The following is a 26,739-nucleotide window of genomic DNA, read 5'->3' on the forward strand; positions in this document are numbered from 1 at the left end:
AAGGTTGGCAACCAAATTTATTCTCAGTCGTGGGTGTTTGAGAAAACGGCTTTAATTGCAGACAGAGGTTGAAGTCTAACACCAAAGAGTGTGAGGAAGCAGGAGCAAAGGGGGGATTTTTGCAGCTTTTGGACTAGTTTGCTATTAAAGGCCTTAAAGCAAACACTCCTCTCTCCAGGAGCTGCATGCGTACACACACTGTCCTCTGTCTGCCCCCCCACTGACAAACCCCTGAAACCAGATGGCGCCACCTGAGGACACGGACATCGGTTCGGTTCCAAATGTAAAGAAGAGACGGAAGTTTTGCCGCACAGCCGGTCGGCTCCAACAACGCTGGTTAAACATGTTAAAATTCAGTTCAGGAAGACGACTGTGTTTAATCAGAAATCCACAGGAGGCTGAGATACATTCACTTCCAGTCCCACCTACATCACACACACACACGCACACGCACACACACACACGCACACACACTGACTTTTCCATGAATGCGACTATAGCCGCACTGCGGTCCCAATCACACGGATTCTTTTTTATGAGCTGTAATATCGCCTTTTCTGATGAGTCAAAAGGGTTGAGAGGCGGGGAGAAGGGGAAATAAACATTCCATAATGCAAAAGGCCCCTGTCCTTCATCTCAGCAATATTCTATGCTACATTACCCCCAAAACCGCCGTCCTGTTGGTGCCAATCCTCTCAGGAACCCCACGTGGTTCCCAAAACATTGATTTCAACATGTGACTTAGAATCCCTCGCTGGACACCGATAGGCTGCCTCAGATACACTCTGTGATGTTCCGGCTGCAGTCGTGCGTCCTCTAAACCTCAGAGTTGTTTTTAGATGGGCTCTGTACATCCGCCTCTACATCCAGCATTTGGGGGTGTAGTTTAGGGATGGAGTTAAGTGATAAATTCAGCTAAAACCAAACCAGCATACACACAAACCTGATGTAAGGCTGTTATACGGAGTACAAACACCACCGACAGAATTCACTCAAAAGGTTATAAAAAGAGCTCAGCTATTAACCGCAGGGTAATAGAAGCGCTGAGTTTGGGTCAAACAAACTAACATTATGTCATAGTAGAGATTAAAAATCAATAACCCGTCAAACACATGAATCACCTAATGAATTTCACTGGCTCGTTTTGTGATTTCAAGGTCTTATTTTCCGTGCCGCCGCTGGCACGTATACAGTAGAAATAAGGGCAAAAATAGGTGGGATTTGTTCTCCCTGGGTGAAAACAGGCAACGCAAAATGTTCTTTTCAGGTGGCTGCTGCTAACGAAGCAGCAGAGCCATGAGATAGAGGCTGGGCCCCCTGCGGAGTCATCAAGCTGCTTGATTTTTACAATCTCAACAGGAAACTGCAGACTTCCGAATCTGGGGAATTTCGAGGAAGCCATGTGGAGACGTGCCCTCCCCTGTCGTGGAGGGAGAATAAATGGAAGGACTCCAGAGAGAGCTGGCTCTGAATAGCTCCCGTCCCGGCGCACCTCGAGGACGCCGGGATCAGCCTCCGCCTTGATTGGGTCAAAATGAGCTGCGACCGTGAAACGCGGCTTCTGCGGCCATATTTTTGAAGTCAGCCGCTGACCCCTTTCATTGTTTCTTCCTCTGGGAGGGACAATTCAATCAAAGGATTCACTGGTGCCCACGTCCAGCGGATTCACAAGGCCCCTCATGGCAGCAGCGCCGAGCTGAGCCAAACGTCCATGAAATCCCATCTCCAGGGTCTCCTGATGGATTTTAGATTTAAAACAGTCTCTGGTTGGTTCTTGCACCAACGCAGTTGATAGACATTTTGTTTGCTGAAAAAGTTATTTTCGGAGACACATTTACAGAACGCTGGGACGCATTATCTCTCATGTACAGTGAACCTCGGCACATCCCAAGACCGCCTTGACATTTAGACGTCCTTGAGAGCGCCGTGCAACTCTGGTTGTAAATGTGTGATTATCCCTGAGGGCAAATGTTTGTTTTTTTGGCAATTTCTTTTTTTTCCTCTGCGGAGATGTTTGAAGCTGCTAACAACTGGAGGGTTGCCATTTCACTTGGATCACTTACATGTTCTTGAAGGCAGCCTGCTTCTGCCTCCTCCCTGAAAGACTTGTCAGCTGTCCAGTCACATAAGACCCAGGGCTGAACAGATAAATGAATGCTCTCCTACTCCAGATACTCCAATCCAAGGCCACCTCCAGAGCCCTGAAGATGCAGCGATTACCAGCTCCCGGTTGTACACCAAGCTTAATATGTTGCTCTCAGGACCGTCCTAAATATTTATTGAGTAGTAAATCTACTTTACGAATTAAACTCTTTCAGTATTAATCAGGGCTGTCAAAATTGATACATTAACGAGCGATGATGGATGATTCATTTTTGAAATGGTAATTTCTTAATGCAATTAGCGCATGCGCAACCCGTCACGCTAACACTGGAGATGATGGGCAGCACATCCATGTGGAGTGATAAAGAAGAAGAAGGAGAGGCCGCTGGTGTCCGCCTGGATCAATGAACACAGCATTCATCTTTTCATCCCACAACAGCGAAGAGAGAAAAATTGACTGTATTGGGCGTTTTTGTCGAATGTGATTAATCATGATTAATTCGAAACCACCCTGTGTTTAATCAGATTAAACTAGAATTTTTTTTTAAATAATTTGACAGCTCTAATATTGATCCTTCCATCCATTTTCTGCAAACTGCTATCGAGACCCAATCAGGGTTTGGGCAGCGGGGTGTCGAAGCATGATGTCATGATCATGAATACAGCCTGGACAGGTCTCCTTGCACCTAATGTGCATGTTTGTGGACTGTAGGAGGAAATGCATAAATGCTTCACGAGGAAAAGGACAGAGAGCGATGAGAGGCAAACATCACAATAATCCTGTCAATACGTACAGTATGTCTGTTAGCCTACAACTAGCAGGCAACTAGCACCATAATAGATGCTAGCATGCGTTAGCCCAGGCCCTTTAATCCTTGGCTGTATGAAGCATTCTGGATTAAACCACATATGTTATCAGATGTAAATGGTTGTGAATCCACACATGCTCTGCTTCACAGGGGTGTCTAATTAAAATACGAGTGGCATCTTATGCCAGGTTATAAATCTCACCAGTGCATTAATAATTATTGTCATCTGTGTTTCATTCATTTCTGCTGCCTCCAAAGCTATAAATCATTTATCACAGCCAATAACTCTGATGATGGACCCGACGTGACTGTTAATGTCTCTGGTAATATTATTCCAGGTTTCGATCTCACATCCCGCCGGTTCAGAGCCTCGTTCATGTCACAATAAGGTGCAGATGCACGTGAGACGTATGTAAAGTACATTTCATCTACAGAAGGAAAGGTCCACATGGCTACAGACCAAAATGTCAAGTTGGTTCTTCACATCATAACACAGCATATTCATTTACCCACTGATCAGCCACATGACCTCCCATGTTACTAAAACCATTTACATGACCATTATTCTGGAGCTAATCAGATTATAATAATCAGATCTGACTGGTCTACATGTGCTGCAGAAATCTATGAAACCCTGGTTTACTTGTTTTAGCCCATGTTGATATTTTCATACCTGCAAGAATGCTAAGGACAAAAGTAATTTAGAAAACAGGAATGTTCACACAAAGACATTTGAGTATTGGAGAGAAATGTAGGATCCAATTTGTCACAACTGCTGTTATTTTGATTAATCTGATAACAGATCAAGAATTGGCATCAGCAGATAAATGCCAGCTCCTTCCAGATTTAATCCACTTAATTTACAGTATATTGCAACCTTGAAAAAGAAACACAAATATCTGAAGAAAACAATAAAAATGTGAAAATAACATTAAAAAGTAATGTAAAAATCCAACATAAACACTGTCTACAACATAGATAAAACATACCCAACTGTCATGCTGAATGAGAAAAGAGTAAAAACACCTTTTAAAAGTGAGATTTAAAAGGGTCTATTTCTTTCACCCAATTTCTTTAAATGTATATATATATTTTTTAAATTCATTTGGCTTTGAGAGCTAGTTGTAATTTAGTAATAATTAAGTGAGCAGGGTTGTTGCTGAGCTATCGCGTGCTAGCAAGAGCCTCAACGCCTCGCTGATATTCAGGACAAAAAAACACGACCTTGAGTGTGAAATTGGTTTTGCAGAACACAAAAAACACACAAAACGGATCAAGCAGCAGTTGTGGAGACCCTGACCTGTTTCAAACCAGCTAAATTGACCTTCCCCTTTGTGCAATCACATTAAGGTGCATCAACATATTAGCATCGTCTTAAAGTTTAAGGTAACAGAGGGTCATCGTTCAGCAACATTTAGAGCCCACGTTTGAGGACCAAACTTTTGCAAAGAACTTGTTTCATCATTTGTGAAAAGGACAACAAAAAAAATGAATTTGGGAAACTTTTTCAAAGCTTTCTGCCCCTCCAAATGTCGAAAGGTTCTGCTGCAATTTAAGATATCGCTGCCTTGTTTAGAACCTGCTTTTCATGGTGGCTATAAACAATGTGAGAGAGTTTAAGGTCTTCAAACTCTGCTCTCCTCTCTGATCAAGAATTCCTTTCAAGAAAACACGTCTGAGGAGAGTTTGAAACTCAAATAGAAGTTTTTAGTCTTCATTTGGAGTTCCCGAGCTGGGATGGCAAACTCCAACAGGGTTCCTTTGTGTCAACTCGAGGATTTCAGCATGACTCATCAAAAAAGACGACCCACTTTTTACAGCGTGCTATCGGACTGACGTGATTGGTGGACACGGCGTATCAAATAAAGGTGTTAGTTTGTGATGAATGCAGTGTATAGATGACCCTTTTATACTGGTGAGCAATGGGCGCAATGGCAGACTTACAAATGGCGTCGCTTTCATCGGAGTCATCGGGGCAGTCGGGCTCGCCGTCGCAGAGCCAGGCCTCGGGGATGCAGGTCTTCCCGTCGCGACAGTGAAACTCCCCTATGTCACACAAGATGGCGTCTAAGGTGGCGTGAGGAAAGAGTGAAGAAAAAGAGAGGGGGAAATGCAGCATGAGGTGATGGCTGGCAAACAGGCAGATCGCAGGATGTTTACATGAACATGGGTGCAGATGCTCTTAATGGAACTCATGACGGACAAAAGTGGCTTCCAACACTCTGAGTCAGCCGCCCCGGCGTTATGAATGTGACACCTCCTCCTCCCAAAGACAGGATGTCCTTTATGCCTTATTGTAAACATTTCTGCGGCTATCATCGTATTCCTGCTGCGATTCAGCCGTAGGACTGCAGCAACGTGGCGGAAAACCAGTCACCGAAAAAATGCTCACGTCCGTCCCGTATCCTGTAACGAGCATCTGTCAGAGCGTTGACACGCTTCCTGTGGGTGGCTGTCAGAGATTTGACTCCATCATTTGAGCGAATGGCATAAAGATTTGACTCAGCAATGTGACCTGAGCCCGTTTCTCCTCGGCAGTGAGCAAAAACAGCCATTTGTCTCACGGCTTTACCCACAACGCCCTGAGACGGGCTAAATCTTCCTCCCAATCTCTCTCCCACATTCCCGGCCTATTAGCAGGAGTGGGCCTATTGAGAGTCCAGGTCTGCAGCATTTGAACAATGGGAGCGATAATTCAACGCACTGCTGCTCGCTGCCCCGCCGCCCTCCAGCAAATTCATTACCAGGGGACAAATCTGAAAAGGTCAAACATCTCATCCATTTTGTCTTTCCTATTCCCACCGATGCAATATATTTGAAATGTTATCATTGAAATTTAAGGTCTCCTTTCAAACATTCAGAAGAATTTAGAAAGGTTTGAAATGAGGGGAGCACTCTTAAAAGCACACAAAGACGTCAAACAACTTATCAAAACATTGCCTAAAATGCAAGAGCGGAGGAGGAGAGTGGTGAGGAGGAGGAGGAGGAAGAGGAGGAAGAGCGAGCAGGGCGTTAGAGGGAATATTTTCACCCCTCTCTGTGAGATGGGGATTTAGTTTGGGTAATTTGGAGGTGGCTGCAGAGGAATAGTTTGATTTAAAAGGTGTCATGGTGAGATAATACTAAAAATGGGTAAAAGGTGTCATGATTTGTGGGTTGTTTTTTTTTAAATTTATTTTTCTTGTTTGTGAGGAAAATAGGTGTGACAGCCCTTCTGTGATATCATGTGAGCTGGTTTTGTTGAGGTCACACATTAAGTGCTAAAACAGCTTGAAATTACAGGGTAATCACAGGTGTTCTCCATGATACCTGTTCCAGTGTTCTGGGAGGCGCGTCCTGGATGGCTGGAAATGTTGGAGCTGGAGCTGAAAACATGTTCTAGTTAAAAGCTCCTCTGTTTACCGGCAATTTCCTTTTAAATGCTGCGGTAAGTGAACAGAACGGCGGCAGGTCGTGCCATGCTGGTTAGCATCCGGAAATTAAAGGAATCCTTCATTTTGATCATTAGATATTCTTCTTTCAAACATGAAAATGCACATCTTGGTGAAGTGATGCATCACTGACACAGCCTTCCAAGTCACCGCGTCACTATTGCTGACTCACTATGGGGAACGTTCACACACTGAACAGTGAACTTTGAATACCGTCATAGTGTCCCATAATACTCAAGTACCAGGTTGATGCTGACGCGGGTCAAGCAATTTCCTTTTTTTTAACTGATAAATAAATAAAACACACAGTGGTCATTTGTATTTTGATCTATTACTCTGATAATTATCTTTATTATTTATTCAAACTTAACGTCTGGCTTCTTGTACACTACTTTTACCGAATGCATTATGGGATACGGTAAGTGCACACTTTTTAGTGCACACTCATTAATTATTGTTCATTAGAATGCTTGAATAAATGTATTAGTGTGAACCGTCCTCGATACTAATCATTTAATTTGTTACATCCATCCATCCATCCATCCATCCATCCATCCATCCATTCATAACCAGCTATACCTTGTATTATATAATAGCTTGTATTTTACATGAATTTCCATAATCATCAGTGGTTGCAGTCACCACTTAACATTCAGATTAACCCACAAAATCAGGAACTACCTAATAAGTGCACTGTATCGGGAATATGGAGCGATTTACAAACCTCTGCAGTTAATTATGCTGCATCAGACAAAAATGCATACATATATTACTTGCATGTACAAGTGAGGTCCTGAATAAGCCAATCGCAGTTTTAAATTCCCCTTTGAGAGACGGCACCATGATCACAAACCCACAGTGTGTGCAGGGTTGGCAGGTGTGTACTCGGTCTGTTGTCAACCATCTTTTGTGACTTTAGAGCTGAATTGATTTCCATTGAGAAGCTCTGCCGACAACAGCGACGCGTCCCCAGCTGGCACCGGGACCCATGAAAGGAAATGCCAGCGGAACGCGGGTCACGGGGGTTAATGCTTGAAGTTTCACCTTTTTTCATGCCTCTTCACCTTGAAAGCTAAGGGGACGAATATGAGGTGACCAAATGGCCACCTTATGCCAATCCATCTCTCCCGCCTGCGTCTGAAAACAGTCTCTCCTTGACTTTCCCGTCACCGCAACCGTGGAGGGAAACAACTCCCGAGCCTGGGAAAGTATAAGCCCACTTTTTGTTTCAATTTCATATTCCATTACAAAAAGAAACTCTGCTATTATCCAGCATTATGTATTTTACAGACACAAACATCAAATAAGTGGTGATGGAAATTATATCAAACACGCAGATGCGGCAGCTGCTTTCAGTAGGGAAGGAGAATTGTGGGAAAAAAAGGGGAAACATTCCATTACCATAACAGTGGGGAACACTGGTGGCAGTCAGCCGTGTACATTATTATGAGCTTCATTCTTGACAACCCAACAACCACCACTGGCTCAAAATTGTGGCTCATTAAAGCCACTGAGCCTTTCAATTGTGCCAGATATTCTGAGGAACAGGGTGATATTCAGAGGCACTCACACAGTAAAGCTAATTTGAAAACCTGCGAATGGAAAACCGCCACCGCATGTGGTATTTTTTGATTTATGTTTGATATTTTCTCCCCCTTTGGATGAGATATGACTTTTAGAGCACTGACCTTATTGCTAAACATACCCAGTATACTGCAATGCAAAAGGACACAGAGAGAAAGAAAAAATCACAATCCCTCGTCCCTGCACCTCACAGTATACATCCAATCTATTAGCTCAGTCCTATTACACTCTGAATTACATGAGGGCTCAGGGCTTCATCTATCTTTTCTAAACAATGCCGTATTCTGGGGAGGTAAGCCGGAGCCCTCTAAGGTGCTACAATCCTCTGAACAGCATCAGACACACAGTTCACAGTATGGTTCATTGGATAAGTCATATGCTTATTCAAACATAGCGCGTGTTGTAAATGCGCTAGCCCTGCAAAGCTCAGGCTGCTAGATTAAATGTCAGCTGTGTTGTATAGCTAAAGAAGGCAGAATCTTCCTGGGTTGGAGCTAAAGAGCCGTAGCTTGTTGCACAAATTCCCACATAATCTTACTGTTCTTGGGCGTGACTTTGTCACACGGGGAGAGATGACTGGGTGCTTCTGGTGGACCCAGTTCTTTAGGAGGCCAAACACAAAATCAACTCACCTCCGTTGAGATTTGTCAAAACCGGTGCATCTACGGCCTTCAGGTTCCTTCGCTATGATGACTTTGCTCAGGTTGGACGGGTCACTTGAGGACAATCTTGAGTTGTTGTTTACTGTCATTGTTTTGTTGGTAAACCTGCAGCCTTCCCTGAGGAACATTTTTGCTAAGGATATCTCTGTACTTTGGTCCATAGAGGTTTTTAGAAACCTTGACCCCATCTGCCTGCTGTTAGAAAAACACCCACAGCACCTTACTGCCACCACTCTGGCTCACTGTCATTGGGAAGACGATGAGCAGTACCTGATGTCTACATAGAATTACCTCTAAAAACTTGGATTTATCAGACAACAACCTCTCGTTTTCGTTCCCTGAGAGTCCATCGTGGGCCTTTCATAGGTCTTAAACTGAGGAGGTTTAGCCCAGATTGGTGGATACCACTCATTGCAACATAAATTAAACACAACTCTAAGTTATTGATGAGAAAATAGAGAATTATTTTCCGTCTATCTGTCCAAGTGAAGGAAACATACTCCCAATCACTCCACACCAATCTGTTAGTCATTTTAAGCCCTCTTACACAGGCAGAGCAAACGTGGCATCCTGGCCAGCTGCAGGTCATATGAATTATGCATCAGCAAAGGGCTATGAGCCAGACTAAGCAGGTTATTAAGTATCACAACAGCATAATGCACTCTCTCCCTTAATCTTCATATCTTTTATCTGCCAAAAGACGCAACGCAGTGTGATGCATCTCAATGCTGCCTCACACCTGCATAATGAATCTTTATTACAAGCATATCTCCAGAAGTGACACACGCCATGTGGTATTTAGACTTAAATGTCATTCACATCAAGTCTGATAAAAGTGCGAAGACGAGAGCGGACCGTGACTCTTACTGATGAGCCATTTTAGGTGGAGGAATGTCACAGCATTTTGGGGACCCGGAATCTTACACCTTTGTACAAGTACTTGGCTAAAACAATGCACATATGCTAATACACTGGTGTAAATATTCATAAAAAATGTTGCCTAAAACATTTACGGTACAAAATATCAGCTTCTGGGGGGAAAAAGGATATTCAAACACACTTTTAGAGCTCCGAGGTGATAACCGATTTGAATGTAGACCATGTATGTGAATTTAATTTGCATGAGAATGTGTCATTATACTGCCAATAATAGAAAAGTACATCCCCTCAAGCTTCCTGTCGCCTGGCCCCTTTTCCTCGCTCTATCCAAGGTCACCTAATCACCATGTTCCTTCAAAGACCTCGATCTTAACCAGCAGCAGTCACGGGGATTTATGCCCCACTCCATGTCATGATTACCAATCAGGTGGAGTAATAGCTGCTTAAGAAGACAGGGGGCTTTTGTCATCGCCGGGGTGAAGTGACAGTCAAGGTTTCCTCCGAGTTTGTACAATGCCGTCCGGCACTCCGGTTGGCACGCCAGTGCCTTGGGTGTAGCCTCCAGATTAAACTGCATTATCAAAGTGAACTGAGAGCTGAGGAATCACCACCCCCATCCCAGAAGAATGACTGGAAAAGCTCCACCAGTTTTCCAAGTACTACATAAAAAAATAATTAAAGTTTAAATTTCAAATAGAAAAATATAAATAAACATGGTGGCCCTGTCAGCTCCTATCCATCAAAAGATACATGCATCCTATATGATCAGGTAAACTGGCAACAGCAAATTAACCCATTGAAATATTTATATTCTCTCCATGTTTAATCACTCAGCTGAATTGATTTTAGTTGGTAAATAATGAATAGAGCTCCAGGCTTGATTATTAACAATGTTCAGATTCTATTCAAAGAATGAAATCAGACTGAAAAGGCTTTTCCTTCATAGTCTCCAGTACTGTTTCATAAATATTCCATAAGCCTCTAGAAATCAAACGTCACACCTTGTCGAGTGGCAAAACATAACAAGTTAAAGGTTTGGACTTCAATGTCATGTTAAACCTTTGTCATCACAAAGGAAAGAAATCATCTTACTTCAGAGGTGGAAGTCATTTTGAAGAGATCTGATTGGTTTTGTGGAATAAAAGGCAGAACAGCACGTTTCTGTTTCGATGAAACAAAGAAGAAAGCTTATTAATCATGGAAATGTTACATTAGATCCTCACATGGAGACACGCTATAAAGGAACGCAGCTCTTTTAAGTATTCACTCTAAACAATAACAGTAAAAGATCTGTAATGCATTCATTGTATTCATACAAACAGAAGATGAGCGCGCTCGGCACTTTTATAAAATCCACAGAAGGACAAAAACGAACACATCCAATCCGACCACCATTCATTACAGAGCAAAGACCAGGGGATGTGGAAAGATGTGAAGGAGGGCAGGGGTGTCCATCATCTTTACAGAAATATCAAACAGAGGATACAGTAGGTGGAGCCGTTTTCTGTCCACCCACAGTGATCCCTCAGTCCTGCCACAGTGCTCCCGCAGCCCTCTGGCTGCACGGCCAGAGATCGCTGCGTCTTCATTCCTCTTCCCTGTTATTCTTCAACGAGATGGGACTGATCTCGGCTAGCCGCGTCGTGGGCTTTTGACTTCGGCGATTACTCACCGTTGCCCAATCGAAGCCCTCGATAGATCATTCAGATATAAGGAAGATTCATTCTGCAGCCAGACTGTAGCGCCACAATGGTTGTCCACATAGAAATGAAAGCAAATACCCCGTTGGGATCATCAGTTTATGCCGGCTGTGCTACACCTGCAAAGCACCTGCGGTCAGAACGGGAATGAATTTAAGATACTAAAGATGCGCATTAACATTAGACATCAGGGACCCCAGCACCCAATTTAAGAATAAGCTCAGCACTTTTGAGATTTAAGGATTAACAGGTGGAACTTTGACGTGTTTTTTGGATTCAAAGTGGTAGAAACATCCTAAACAACAAACAGGTCAGCCCCTGAAGCACTGTGGTTTGGTCTGCTCGCCATGGAGGAAGCAGGAGTCCATCTTCTGCCACCATTTATATTCATCACGGCTCAAAAACCCGCATTAAACGTCAGATTTTCTTCTCGCTGCGCACCTCTTTCCATATTCCACCACACCCCGTCAGTCTCGTCCTCGCAGGAAATCAGAGGCAAAATGGAATGAAAAGAGAAAAGGCTAAGTATCTCCGCAGCAGTGTGGGCGCAGCACCGAGCCCTGCTGTGGCTGGAGGAAGGGGGCTGAGCCGTATCGCCGCTCATGCATCACAAATGGCAGCAAAGGTTTCACTTTTCGGCCGCAGATCGAAGCCCACGCCATCCAGAGCATTTGGCGACGGGACGCCGCCACGTGTGGAATCAGGCGCACCTGGCGGCCAGAGCGGCACCAAAAATCCACAGCTCGAAATAAAACGTGCGAATACATTAAGTGTGGTCATCTGCAGGTAATTTTTCAGGAAATTAACACGCATGCCAGTACACAAATGGAATTTTTATGACAGCCGTTCACGCCCACTGTAATTTATATTAAAAAAGAATAGAGAGCGCGTTTTAATAATTTTGCAGGCCAGCACATCTTCAATTATGTATTAACATTGGATCCAGCATGTGTGTGTGCTGTGTTTAGTATTCATCACAGGTCCCAAAGCTTAATGACATAAGGAAATGATAAGCAACATGTATTACTTGTTAAACAAAGCAGGGAATACAGTGATTTCCCAATTTCAGCCTGAAGCAAAGACTCATCTGCTCCTCTTAATGCTTTCTAAAAGAGAGAATAATCTAAACGTCCCTCCCAAAGCTGTCACACAGGAAGCCTTTTCCACCCCACAGATATAGAATTTTCTTTACATTACAGGTTAATCTGCCAGCTAATTTTAATACCCAGAATGATCAGAAATGTTAAAGAAAATAAGGGCACGTATAGTATAATGGATTAGCACACACGACCACTCGTTAGCCCTTTCGGTCTGTTGCTACAGTGCCTTTAATGTCATTCTGGATGTAAATTTATTCATATACTGTACATTTACTGTGGAACCGTCGCTGTCGGTGCCTATTAGTTAAACACTGCAACACTGCCACCCACTACTGAGTCAATGCCAAAACCGATCCAAAAGGATGTTCCATGGAAGCAAGGAAGTGGGTCAGTCAAATTATGAACCTGTAAAATCTGAACCTTAAATCATGCAAAACGCATAAATAGGCCGAAACGTCAGTGAGCTTTCAAAATAAAAGTCTGATTGGGGACATTAAAGGCCAGTCTGTCAGCTGTTGGACATCATCGGCACAATCCGATCTTTTTCCATGGGAGCAGGATCCTTGCATTCTTCCTCGTTTCACCATCTTTGTCGGTTTCTGGTGTTCTGTTTCAAATCAAAGCAGCACTGAGGGAAAAGGGACGGGATCTTCACTTCCAAACGATGCTGCGCTCCGCAGTTCACCCCCCTCATTTGTTTCAATTCCACACATCTAATCCGAGTTTAACGTTACATAATGTGACAGGGATGAAACTGTTCTGTGTCTCTTTGTTCATGTATAAAGCAGAGGAAAGAAGGGAGACAAATATAGAGAGCTCGTTCCAAAATGAAAAGGAACGTGTCATTGTTCAATTTTGACAGCTTTCAATTTGGCACCTTGGTGTTTTACAGATGTTTTTTTAGAGATAAGTGATAGTGACGACAAAAAAGCGCAAAAAAGAATTGAATTTCCTTTTTTTAAAAGTTTATAGTGCTTAATCTAGAGTTCATCATGGCTTTTCTGTTCTTTTCTAAACTTATCGCAAGCATTCTATTACCTCTTCACAGTTTATAATAGATCGTGCATGAGCAGATGGCTGATTTTTTATAATATAAATGACATAAAAAAGAAGAAATTTAAAGGCACTCTGTCTAAAGTGCCGGGCGTATGTTTTAGAGACATTTTGATGTTTCGGCATTTAACGTTTCTAAATGATTTCTGAAGGAACAAAAAGGTGAATACTTTTATTATAAGTGGTTTTGTTCATCTTCAGGGAGCCAGAAACCAAAAGATCAAAGAGTACAACAGGTGAAACTGTTAAAGCCTCCTCACAAACACCCGTACAGCATCGCTACTGCATCCGAAACATCGCGGAGAAGGTCGGAGTGGAAGGCGGCTGCAGGCGGTTATGAGCACATTCCATCAGAAAAGTCAATCAGATCAGACTCTCGGGGCCACGAAAGTGAGTCAACAGAGTGTGGATCAGATCTACTTTATTGTCTGATTAAAATCAATCTGCTGTGTCCGGTGATGAGGATGAAGGATGGGACGAGCAATAGGAGGTTGTTCAGCATCTCCTCCTTTCTCACTATTGAATGAAGACGACAACTCTGGCTGCAACAGCAGTGTCAGCTTGATTCATGATGGGTGGCGTCGCGAGGGGGTAAAAAAAGGACAGGTCATCGAAAACACGAGACAGCTACAATTAACAGATGATTAGGTGACAGTCGTGGTCGTGGACAGTGATCGCTCCCGTATTAGAACAAACAACCACTCGTGTTTTACGCCGCTTTCAAGACTAAACGCCCTTAATCTGCCACCCAATTCCAGTTCTGATTCTAAGTATGCTCCAAAGGCTTTGATGTGTTCTTGCCCTGCCCATTTTTAAATCACCTTTGACCCGTGTGGATGTGGGACGGCTAAATATCCCACAATCCATTTCACCTCGGCCAGCGAGAGCAGCAGTGGTGCTAAAGTAAAAGAGGCGAAGACCCATAACTGTAGATTTACTTTTGAAAATATAATTATTCCTTTAACAAATGTGCTTTTCCGTGGTTTAGAGGCGTGCATAATGTAATTAAATGAACATGACAACAGCGGGGGACGAGTGTTTTAGATGAGACGAGACTTGACGTCCTCAAGTCCGCAGCTCTTCCAATCCCTCAGGATCGGCTCTGCGTGTTCGTGTGGTGTGATTATGGCTGCAACCACAGGAGTGTGAGGCCATTTCAACTAAGAGCCCTCGCTCAGAAATGAAGAATTCTTCATCACAAATGTTTAGCATCTTTTAACATCGCAGAGTCCTGTAACGTGTTGTAAAGACAATAACAATGAAGACGGTTGCTCTCGCTTTCCAAGATGTCACATGGCCCGTGACCTTTGCGCAGCTAATGATCCACATCGTTAACATCTTAAATGATTTATGTGCGATACGCGCACCACTGTGTTGGCTTTTAAAAACAGAACTGGGGACCCTGATAAGAAGCCTCACCTAACCTTTAAAGAGCCTTGTTAGACATCACCATGAGCACCAACACAGCGAGGTACGCCATGTTTGTCTCACAGCACCAAACGCAGCACTTAGCTGAACACAACCAAAGGAAAGGCATGCAGGCAAAATGCCACACTGCATTGGCTTTAAATTTTTTTTAAAAAAGCTTTGCGTTGTGACATTTTCAAAAGAAAACAGGATAAACAAAAACACAAACTAACTCCCGACCATCACGCAAAGTTCAACGGACTCTGGTCAGTCGTCAAACGGTTCCCCCGCAGTGGAAGTGTTTTACTTCGCCCATATCATCAAACAGCGCCTTAGGAGGAAGCATGGAGCTTTCACATCGCAGTAATAAGTTGTCATGGCAACATAGAGCACAGATTTGTGGGTGCAGCAGTCTGTAAAATGTGACACGCTGCGACCAAAGGAGAAGGATAATCTATCATCTTAAGATATCAGAGAATGCAGGGCAGCGACGTGAGCAGAAACCCCAACACTGGCGGATCAATTCCAGCTTTTTTAGAGGTCATCCTCCTCATAAACGTCTGCATCATCTAATTATGCAAACCCGATCTGATAAAGCGATTACGGCGCAAGAGAAACAACGGCGCGCAGATAAACGGTGACACTTTCATTGTCGGGACACAACATAATCAGATTTAGAAAACAGGCTACAATGTTTGCTCCCTTTTGATTTAAAACGAAAAAAAAACAAAAAGGAAAAGTCCCAATCTTTTAGCTTCAGGCGCGCTGCTGCCGTCACAGCAGTATGAAGCCCTTCTTTTAATTCCTGCCACTGTTGTCTCCATCTGTTAGGGCCGAGCCGTTGGTGAGGCGCAGCTCTAATTTAGGCTGCGCGCCACAGCGGTGAGTGATGAAGACGCTCTGTTCTTCAAACAGCGCGGCCTTGCTGATTACCACAACTTTTCTTATAACAATTAAAGCTGCGACACAAAACAGGCTCGTCTGTCGGCAAGCAAATGTAGACTTTTCGGCATAAAAGTGCTGCGCAGACCTAAACTACTGCCCGTGATCATCATCAGCTCTTCCGCTCGGTTACCACTTATAGCATTTCAATGCTCTGAATTGGGTTGGAGGGAGCTTTTAGACAGCCTGAGGAATCACAGTATTTAACGCTTTGGTGTTGCTGATTCTTTACTACAAGCATAAAAACTAAGGAACAAAACCAAATTGTGATGAGGCAAAGTCCTGAATCTTATAACTTGAATATTTTTTATGTTTACTGGGCTGACTGAAGGTTAACGAGACAAACAAATGGGTGATATTTATTCTTGAAACTCACCTCTAAAATTACCAGAAAATATGTTATTGTGGTGATGAAGTATTGAAGGACAGAAAAGCAGTCAAAAACGCTCTCAAACAAACAAAAAAGCCCACAAAAGGGTCACGTTTATGGTCACAGGACGTGAATTATCAGTGAGCTTTCTGGCTAATTAGCAATTACTCTCTGACGTAAAGCAGCAATTTCTCAAAGCAGAGCTTGTAAACAGCTTTTCACATACACAAGTTCACAAATGTCACTTTTTGTAGCACCTTTCAAACCTTTTTATATTTTAGAATCAATCTGCATCTATTCAGTCAATGTCTTTGTTACATTTGGGAAAAATGAAAAAAACTCACTCAGCATCAAGGAGGCTACATTTGCAGAGAAAGAATCAAAAATAAAAGGAAATGGAGGCTTAACTCCAACTCCCTATCTGAGGCAATGCCACACGTGCAAAACAATGTCATTCGGTGAAATTCTAAGGCTGTAGGAGACGTGTAATATGAGAGCTAAATGTGGGAAAAAATCAGGGCCATTACTTTCCAAGGCTGTCAGGCACCTGCTAAAACATGGTGTTAGTGCACAGTGGACACCTGTACAAGCCCAAAACACTCGAGTTCTATCTGAATCATGGACGGCAGCCAGAGCAAAGAGACGGCGAACAAAGCAAGTTGATCCAGTAGCCGTGAATTCTGAAGCAGCCTATCCAGGTAATCATCATTGATGACTCCCAACACCCCAAATGTCACAGATCCATGTGAATGGACTTCACCAGGAACGGTAGATCCGATTTTTTGGTGTTGATTTCTTTTCCATAAAAGCAATGTCATTACCAGTTTTATCAGATTAAACAGACTCATATCAGCTAAGCTGTGGTCTAAAACCAATGAAGGTCGGTGACGACGTCTATGGTTCTTCTACTTATGAATATTGCTTGGAATTTTGATACCCATTATGACTTGAATGGACAAGTTTCTGTGAAGGAGCACTTTCATCTAAAAAAGAAAAACTCCTTTTATGAATGCCATGACGGGGACCACATCATTCATATTTCAGCGATTCCATCCATTCTCCACTAACTGCAAATGATTCCAAACGGCAAATCTAATGATATAACTCTGTATTCCGTTGGTTAAAATCTCCCCCGGATCGCTCGATGGCCTGTTTCCAAAGCTACATAATCGCTGGTGGCGGTTCGCTGCTCCTCCAAGACACAGTTGTGGTGCCAACTCAGTACGTGCACAGCGGGGGGCCGGGGGAGAGACACAGAGGGGTCATTCAAAATTGAAAATTAAAGCTGTTCAAAGTGAATTAATGGAAGTAGGAGAGACGGTTCTCCTGCCAGCTCTGACGCATCCAGCTTCAGTCTAAACAAGAAAGTGATGTGATGACTTTGAAAGGAACGCCAGTCAGTGCTAAAGGACCCAGGCAGCGAGCGGATTCTCCACTAAACTCCCACTGCAGCACTACAGTATACCAACAACTAAAGGATGTGGGTAGCCTGCATACAGGAAGTGCCGCAAAATGTAAAAAGCACGTGAGAGCGCGCACGTCGACATTGTGAATGACTTTAGCACGGAGAGCCGCGTTCATTTAAATCCTGCAGAAAAAGGCCCCTGCAGGCTACAGTCTGCCTGCACGGCAGCCGTGACTCACTCTCACCCAACATCAGATTTTTCCGTCCGTACAGGAAACAGACGTGTGTTTTCACCGGGCCCAAAACTGTGAGCAGGTTTTAAAAATAATAAATGAGTAACTCGGGGTCCAACACCTGTGATTTCAAAGGCAGAAGCAAATACAGATGTAAGCAGACTTTACTACAGTGTTGGGATCCTGCAGCTTTTATGAGAACACAGTCAGGGATAAAAATCAAGCACTTTCAAAAGGACTGAAAATGAATCTTCAGAAAGAGAGAAAACCGGGGGAAAGAAATCAGAGGTTATAGGCAAAAAAAAAAGAATGGATTGCACCACCCAAGATTGGAACGTCAGAATGAAATAAAGGGGAGGGACGCGTTTGACGAGTGAAATGTGTCAAGATGCAGAAGAAAAAAGGCTGCACTTTGGGTGCTAATTCCTCATCGCACGCATCCCGACCTTCAGGCATCCGCCTCCAGCACACCCCCCCCCCCCCCACACACACACACACACACACACGTGCCATGAGGTCAGGCTGGTCCAGCAATTTATTCCACCGACATTAAAGAGGATTTGTATGATCGATATGACAGATTAAAAGGGGGAGTGGACTCCTGAGAATGTGGGAGCGCACATTTAACCGAGGATGTGATCTTTATCTTCCATAGGACTCAGAGGTGGTGCATATGCTGACATTACACTTCATTAAATCACCACTGGTGAAAGAGAACCTCAGTGTCTGCTGGACCGGGTGAATGTCTCTGTCGATCTCTGGGAACGCCTCAGTTCAAATAAATCCTGATGCCAGTTCCTTGTTCCGTCCAAAGTATATATTTTGAAACAGGAATGTAATTTGAAATGTAAACAGGTGACGTTATTGCTTCATATGAAATGTCAGGGCTAGAAGCAATATGCATACAGACAGTCATGTCATATAGGGTGTTGCTGGTCAGTAAAGTAGTACGGCATTTGGTGTTGTTGTCAACAAGAAGAAAAACCTATTGAAATGATCATAAATTACAGTCATTTTGCTCAGAGGGTCTTAACCCAAACAGGAAGTGTTCCTGTGTTCAAATAACCAGATCATTTACGGTCACATATGAAGCTGGAATGTCCAACTGCTGCTTAGATTTGCTGGGAAGACTTGGATAATGATAACGTTGCATTCTGCAGGATCAACGACAAAGCAGAACTGGAGAAAAGTCAGTGTTTAGACCCTTTACTCAGTACTTAGAGGCACCTCTGGCAGCAGATCGAGCCTCCAGACTTCTTTGGAGATGATGAGACCAGCTTTGCTCACCTGGATTTGGGGATATTCTGATAGTCTTCTCTGCAGATCCTCTCAAGCTGTATCTGCTTGGATGGGCTCGTTTTCAGGACTGGGTCTAAGTCAGGGCTCCGACTGGGCCACTGAAGGACATTCAGAAACTCCTGTGGTGTCCTGGGTCACTGTCTTCAAGTGAACCTTCAGCCCAGACTGAGATCCTTGGTGTTCTGGTGCTGCATTCACAGCTCACCTTCTGGAACTAACCATCTACACGCACGCTCTCTGGACCTGAGCTGGAGCGACCACTGGGTGCTGCCACAGTGAGTACCATTTCTTAACCAAGATTGCTCCATTATTCCGTTTTAAAAAAAGGCTGCTTTGATCTCTGGAACCTTGAGTGCAATGAAATATTTTTGTAGTGGTCCAGTTTGATTTGACCTGATCAAAACAAATGGAAGGGCCATTAGCAAAATTAGGCTACATTACACAAAGAAAACAGTAAGAGGATTTAAAATGTTCTGGCATGAAATCTGTATTAAATGAAAGCTCTATTCAAAGAAAGTTTAAAAAAAAATCAACTCTTACAGCTTCACACTTCAGCAATCCCATTATAATTCCACCATAAAACAGAACTCTTGAATCTGTTTCAAAGACCTTAAACATGCAGCACCTCCTTGAGGTGTCAAGCACTTTCCCTGTGAGAGCGCGACACTGACAGCGTTTTCTCCACTTTGGAGTCTAACTTGTGACTGGAGAAATCAATGGTGCCAAGTTCTCTGGTCCTGAATGTCCCCTGCAGCTGCTTTTCATCCCTCGTCCTTCATCGCCAGACGAACGTCTCGTCAGGATGAAGGAACCTCTGTCATTTTCATGTTGCCGAATCAATTAGTCACCCGGCGACGGTCGCTGATGAGTAACAACCATCTGAGAGACGTGACGGCTCCAGCAGAAACCGTCAGGGTAAGAAAAAACGAAAAAAACCAGCATCAGGCGAATGAAACCACAGACCGGGCTGCCATGACAGACATCAAACGTGACCACGGTGGCACAGCTGGCCTCTGTCTTTGCTGCAAAACCCTGCACTAACTCACTTAATTTAGCCCCCATCAGCTGCACACTTGCTGGGGAGGGCTGGCACAGCTGCCCTTACATGGTTACCAGACGGAATAGAGCTTCTGACTGTGCGCTACAATTTACGATGCAGCAGGCAGCCAACTGTGGCGTGTATTCTTAAATGTGCAAAGAATTTAATTCAATGCCTTTGGTGTCACAGCACAATGTATGGTGAAATTAATTTTCTTTCCGGTGGGGCTCTAATAAGCCAGGAGTGAAGCCGAAGAAGCGTATAGACTATCTATTTTTGAGAGAGGATAAACACAATGGGATGTTATTCACAGTAATTCAATGTTTATAGATTTAAATAACTATTTCTATTGGTGGAAAAGGACAAAATCACCCTAAAATCAGCCCAAAAACATCCCAGTAAATAAAAGTCAAATCTAGGAGCAGACGCGCGTTGATCTCTGATGAGATTTACTTGATTAAAATGCGATGCTGCCAGGGAAATTCTGTGTTCTCGCCACCTGCTCCTCCCCAGTGGGAGAACGGCCGTGTGAGGTTGATGGCCTCCAGTCTCCTTGGGCCACCATGAGTCACTGGCTCCACGTCCTCAGCAGAGTTAGCCCAGAAACTATAAATTCCCCCTCAAGCAAGGTGACATGAGTCCTACCTTAAATGTTTTCCCGCCCGCCACTGTGAAGCTACAAGACCCTGCAGCCCCCGATACGACCGTGGCTTCATTCCCATGTCCTGTTATCATGTACAGGATGTTAATTCTAATAGCATTATGGTTGCTGTGCTTCTGATCATATTTAAATGTTTTGTTGACTACCGACACTTCACATATTCTCATGGGATTCATATTCAATGGGATTATTTTCCAGTCCACTGCTTATTCAAAAGAACTCCTCTACTTCTAATGTATTAGTTTCGACTTAAATCACCTAAAAAATGCATAAAGTAAACTTTTTTCTACTTTGTGTTGTTTTGGGGAATATTTAGTTTCACCAAACAGTTGATTTTGTCTTTTTGTAGAACAAAAATGAGGCTTTACATATTGACAGCAGTAATACATGTTGAATGTCATAACATACAGTATAACTGTGTGCCACATGCATTTAAATTGTTTAGTCTGCAATGTTGGGATGAAAGAAAAGCCCTCCAGGGTGGGGAAGGAAAAAATTAGCTTCAAGGGCACATTAGCTTTGAGCGTCCTCGGAGGGATGGATGTAAATGGAATGATAGAGATATAGAATTAATATATTCTGCATAATTTAGCTAATCTCAAACTGTGTCGGTCCTACGAGAAAATCTGCACCGCTGGAAGTAAAGTGAGTGCACGGGCACATTACTTTTGGTGCATGACAACAAACAGCCTTAAATCCTGGCAGCCTGATTGATGGACCGGCGAGAAAATGTTTGTCAAATGTGGGGACGGAATTAAGTACCGGCATAAAACAATCGACAAGTTTGGTCAAGTCCCCATCTGTGTCACGCAGACTTGATGAATGTTCCTAATCAAGCGACGTCTCCCGCACGGAGCGCTCCTAATAAGACTGTCGGAAAACAGCTGCAAATTCAATCTCGGCCTCCGCATTCCTCTCTGGACACGCTTGTTTTGTTGCTCTGTGTTAGTTAATCAGATTTCAGTAAGCCATGTAAACTAGAAGTTAGGAGCTCAAGAGCCCAGGCTGCTTCCTGGTTCGCTCCTGAAGAGCTGCTCCCGAATAGACCCACGTCCAGGAGGAGCCCAAGGAGCCCTTCGCCAATTCCCCTCCTGGCGTGCTTCATGACAGAAGGCCGGTGCTGAACTTGGAGCTATTTGACAGGGTGGAGCACAGGTCCGATCACAGTCAGAGGCAAATTGACGCAGCAGTCTGATGCCCGGGGGTATTTGGGGTCTATCCAACGTCTCAAAAGTAGATTTGGAAGCTGTTTTGTGCTTCTTCTGCGTGTTTGAAAAAAAGCTTGCTAATCCACTTTGTTCTGTGAAGCTGCCGGGTGCGTCGCCGCAACGCTCAAATATTCGTTTTTCCTTTATTTATTAAGCGCATGATGCATTTGTGGAACTTTGCAGAACACGTATTTCCCAGTTAAACGCAGTTAGTGTGCATCCACGGTGCAGAAGAAAGACGGGCCTGTACAGCTGAACTATTCAACCCAGCAAAGACTCTCCGAACTTCCCTACGCCGCGGTAACGATGGGGATGAAACGGCAAAAACGACACTTTGATTTCGTTACCAACACTTTGACCGCATCACACCGCTGCCAATAAACCGCAGCACCCTTAAAGGGAACAGAAGGAGTTTATTTAATTGGTGCCGACTTTAAAAAAAAAACAGCGCGGCACACTTTTTCTGTCGTTGCCTCTCGCTTTGCCTGTTCCCCAGATACGCAAGAAAGAAAAGGAGCTCGCAGTGCACCGTGAGCGCGGCTGAACGGACGTGAAACATGCGCGGTGGAACTGTGGACGCCGCCTTAAATCAGAACCGCAGCCTGTGTCAGGAGGGCTTTGCAGGTCCATTAGATGATGGAGATGCAAACTAGGGAGCAGTGGAACGACGTTAATGGCTTTAGCATCAGCGCAAAGTAAAGGATCACGTCTCCCAAAGACCAGACGGGTCCTCGTGCTGAAAGATCATAGATAAACACTGAACACTGAAACTGATCACTTCCTTTTATTAAGGTCTGGTTGTTGCCTCTCATACTGCGGCAGATCCCAGGGAGAATAAGGTCGTCATACCTTTTTGTGGGTCCCCCGGGTGCAGTGAAAGGATTGCATCGCTGCCTCCCGGGTGCCGCTGGAGGCTAGCTCGCTCTCACAAGCTGCTTAGGGCGGAAATGTTTCATCTCGCCCTGCCTTTGCTTTAACAGCACAAGAGCTCTTTGTTTCTGAAACTGCCACCCAGCAGTTTTGATGTTATGAATCTTTTAATCAATGTCGATAAGTGAAAATCTGACCGCAGTGATGTCAGTAAGTTCCCACTGAGTCAAAGTCGCACCCGGATCTTTAAATTCTGCTGTGTTTGTCAGCAGAGCTAAATAACCACCTTTCATAACCAACTCAGCCGCTATCAGAGCAATGTGCTTTTGGCTGGGGATCACTGCCGTGGAAACGGAGCCGTTCGCTCTTCAGTTCGGATCTATGATGCAGCGAAAAATTTGTCAAACAATTTGAGACTTTTAAACCGACACATGTGAAAAGAAACTTTGTGTGTTTTCAAAAAAATGGTCAAAAGAGGTAACATCATAAAGAGGTTGGCCCACGGAACTGTGAATCTCTATCTTTGTGGGATGTAGCCAAGGCCTTCAGCACCACCACCAGCATATATTAAACCAACCAAATGATGAAGGACAGAGTTCTGCAGCCTCACATTTCCAACAATGTGAAAAGCAAGACTTAGCGAGGCCTTGTTCAACACCTGAGGACTTCATACTGAAAAATAAGAAGAATCCTGCAACACAAACGGGACCAGAAGACACAATGTTTAGATCATTGTGTCTTCTGTTTCTGCAGTTCTGTGTGACCCTTACACCAATCTGATTTCATTTAATGTCATCAAATTATACTTTGGGGTGAAAAAACGATTAAATCATATTAATGCCTCCGTTGTCTAAAGTAATGGACAGTGTTCGGGGCCTAAGGGCAACCATTATAATGCAGTCAATCATATAACTGACCAATGGAATAATGAGATCAGAGCACTTGCTAATCTGTTTGATAGCTGGTCATGCATTTGATCAAATTTTAAGATCAATTGCGTTAGTATATTAAATAGAGTTTGGGAAAAAATTAAAAAACATTTTATTATTTTAAGTGGTAACATTGCAGGGGGACCATAGTTTGGGTTTCTGCCTTAACTAAAGTTGAGATAGGGTCAGAATAATGTGCTTTTCTGGTCGGATTTATATAAAAGACAACAATATCAACACTGTCATACAGGCAAAGAATTGGAGCTGCACAAATGTGTGAAAATAGTGTCCCTTTTTTAGCCAAAAGGCAGTCTGTGATCATCAGCCGCAGTTGGAGGACTATTTTCCTGCAGGAGACAGTCGAGGAGGAAGCCAACTTGGTGTTTGACCTCTGGACACCACCCAGCGCCCCCTTCTGCAGTGCAAAACAAGAGTGCACTTTTCAATTCGTAGCTTTTCCCCAGAAAGCCCTCTAACCACCATCCGCCAGCCAATTAGATACATGCAAATTATTCACCATTTGGGGGCACAATCTGAGCAAAACTCACAATTAAATCTGGAAGAAGAGGAGCGAGCAGAGCTGAACTGGCCTGAACTGCATCCCTCGCTCCTTCTCCTGCCTGCTGATGAATGCAGCCGGTCATACTGTAGAACATATATCTCCTGACGTGCGATGGCTATTTCCAAATACAAGGCCATTAATGACAAAGCTAAAACATCCCACACCGCTATTGTGCAACTCCAGCACAAAAAAAAACTATCACGTCAGTGAAATTAAAGCTAGCTCAGTGGGAACGCTACCCCCGACTATTAAAAATGAGGCCTAAGGGTGAAATCACATTACAGGAGCAGCTACTGATTCGTATTCTATTTCTCTGCTTTATTAACAAGCTCTAGGCAGGTAAAGACACCTCTCCTCTCTCGCTTGTCTCCGACACTGTAATTGCTTCAATTAAAAGATAGCAGGAAAATAGAGGCAACAACAGTGATATTGTCCAGCGCGCCTATTACGGTGAGCAGAAGTTGTTTGTGAAGCTCATGGAGGGAAGCAGGGATGCTGGCTGACTTGTCATTAGGATTCTTCTTAACGGCTATGCTTTAATTGCCACCAACTATTCTTATTTGAAACTTCAGGTGCAGATAAACCAAAGAAAACTCAACCCAGACACGTTAAAACAATCACGCAGTTGGGCAACGGCACACTGCAAACAGCCAATCTGCTGTTTACCTGGCAAATGTTTTTTCCGGCTTCCTTTCCTGAAGATGAATATGTATCAGCCATTCAGCGCAGCGGTAATTGATTTGCTGCTGTTGGACTTGCTAGCGGGTGTGCCAGAGAGTTCTTTGTGCTTTCCAATGTCCTCAACGAGTCTTCGTTTTGGCTGCTTTGGCCGTCGGCTGAGTAAAATGCTGTTCTCGCTCTTTAAAACGAACCCCCTGCAGCTCTCCAGGTGAAATTAAACTTAGAAGCCGTAATTGTTGTGGAGAAACATACAACAACAGGGATTAATCCAATCGGTGGAGTTAGAATATCGGGCTCCACATTGATGCAAAGGTCTTTTTTCCCCTCTGCAGAAGAGACCTGAGGCCAACGTGACAGTTTTAGTCAGTCAAACTCAATTTGAGCTCAGAAAGCCAAGTCAAGGTTTTTAATCCAACAGAGATGCACCAGGATGAAGATTTAAAACTCTGTAAACCATATCAAGGTTGATATGAAGGCTCTGCTCATGGTAACGTGTGGATATCCTTTCACAAAGTGGTTTATTTTGTTAAGGAGGGGGACTAAAAGACCTATGCTCTGATTATCTGAGTGCTCAACAAGGCCCAATTAAACCACTTTTTTCTAATGGATCATTCCCTCTCAGCCATTATAAACACCAAAGTTTGTCACATGAAAGGAAACAATTTCCCCTTTCATTAATTGTAATTAGAAGCCAGGATGAAATTTAACAAAAGAAATATTACACTCAAAATCAAATTACATCCAAGTTGTACATTTGATAAGGCACTTGTTCCATTATTGGATTGTATTTGAGACAATAGGGAAATCAATTAATTTGCCTTCTTCCATGAATGAGGTTCATTAAGGCCTGTAAAGATTTACCACAGTCTCGATGTTGTCATGCTGTCATTATATCAACCCTTATATTAACTGGCACCTTAAACTCTGGAGCTAACAGGGAAACTTGACATGGTCATTGTGGTCAAATGCAGCACATATTCCCATGTCATCATTAAAATGAACAAAAAAAAACACTATTTCTCGAACATCCAATAATGATGGAGAGGAGATCCAATCTCCCTGCGGTCCAGCACCTTTTTAATAAAGTGGTTGATATTTTCAAGATGGTTTTCACTTCTCTAATCCGTCAATTGTTGGTGTCATGATGACCTGATGCAGGAAGGGGCCAGATGGGGTTAGAAATCAATCGGATGTGTGGTTCAAACAGAAAACAACAACAGCCACTGGGGGCGCTAGAGAGCAAACAGGAGCATTCCTCTGATCGTACCGAACGATTGGACTAAATGAGTCCTAACAAATCCAGGAATGAGTGGAATGATTTCCTTCAGTGCCCCCCCCCCCCCCCCATCTATCCATCTCTCTCTCCCGCTCTCACAGATGCTCACAGATAGATAGACACACCTGTTATTGGAAAAAAATGAATGTTCTGCATTTATGGTGTTGCTGTTCTTATTCCATTTGACTTCCAATAAAGGGAGCACATGCATCAAATAGCAGTGATGTATGGAGGAGCTTATGCACAGAATATTCTATTTTCTTCTCTTCGCATTCCTCACAGAGATCCCGTTGCACCGCTGTGAAAAGTGAAAAATGCCTCCCGTGTTTACTGAAACAGTGTGAATTGGTAACTAAGAGACAGATGGAAAATCGAGGATGGGATGTTAATGTCAGGCCCACCTGATTTTCTTTCCCCCGTCAGAGCCACAATCAATCACGGCAGCAGCCTCGCTAATGATCTCTGACAGATTGACAAGGCGTCTCTTCTGAGAATTCTCATAAAACAGGCACATGTATTGATCAGCGCTGCCCCAA

At 43.6% G+C, this 26,739-nt stretch overlaps 1 protein-coding gene across 1 annotated transcript in view; it reads right to left on the reverse strand.

Annotated features, from left to right (window-relative positions):
• The window catches only part of lrp1bb (low density lipoprotein receptor-related protein 1Bb), a 176,482-nt gene that overhangs the window by 109,060 nt on the left and 40,683 nt on the right, over positions 1 to 26,739 (reverse strand). The window contains 1 exon segment of the mRNA XM_029843977.1: positions 4,857 to 4,979. Within this exon segment, the coding sequence (XP_029699837.1) occupies positions 4,857 to 4,979 (123 nt within the window).

This window comes from Takifugu rubripes, chromosome 1 (assembly GCF_901000725.2).
Source record: "Takifugu rubripes chromosome 1, fTakRub1.2, whole genome shotgun sequence".
NCBI classification, from domain to species: domain Eukaryota; kingdom Metazoa; phylum Chordata; class Actinopteri; order Tetraodontiformes; family Tetraodontidae; genus Takifugu; species Takifugu rubripes.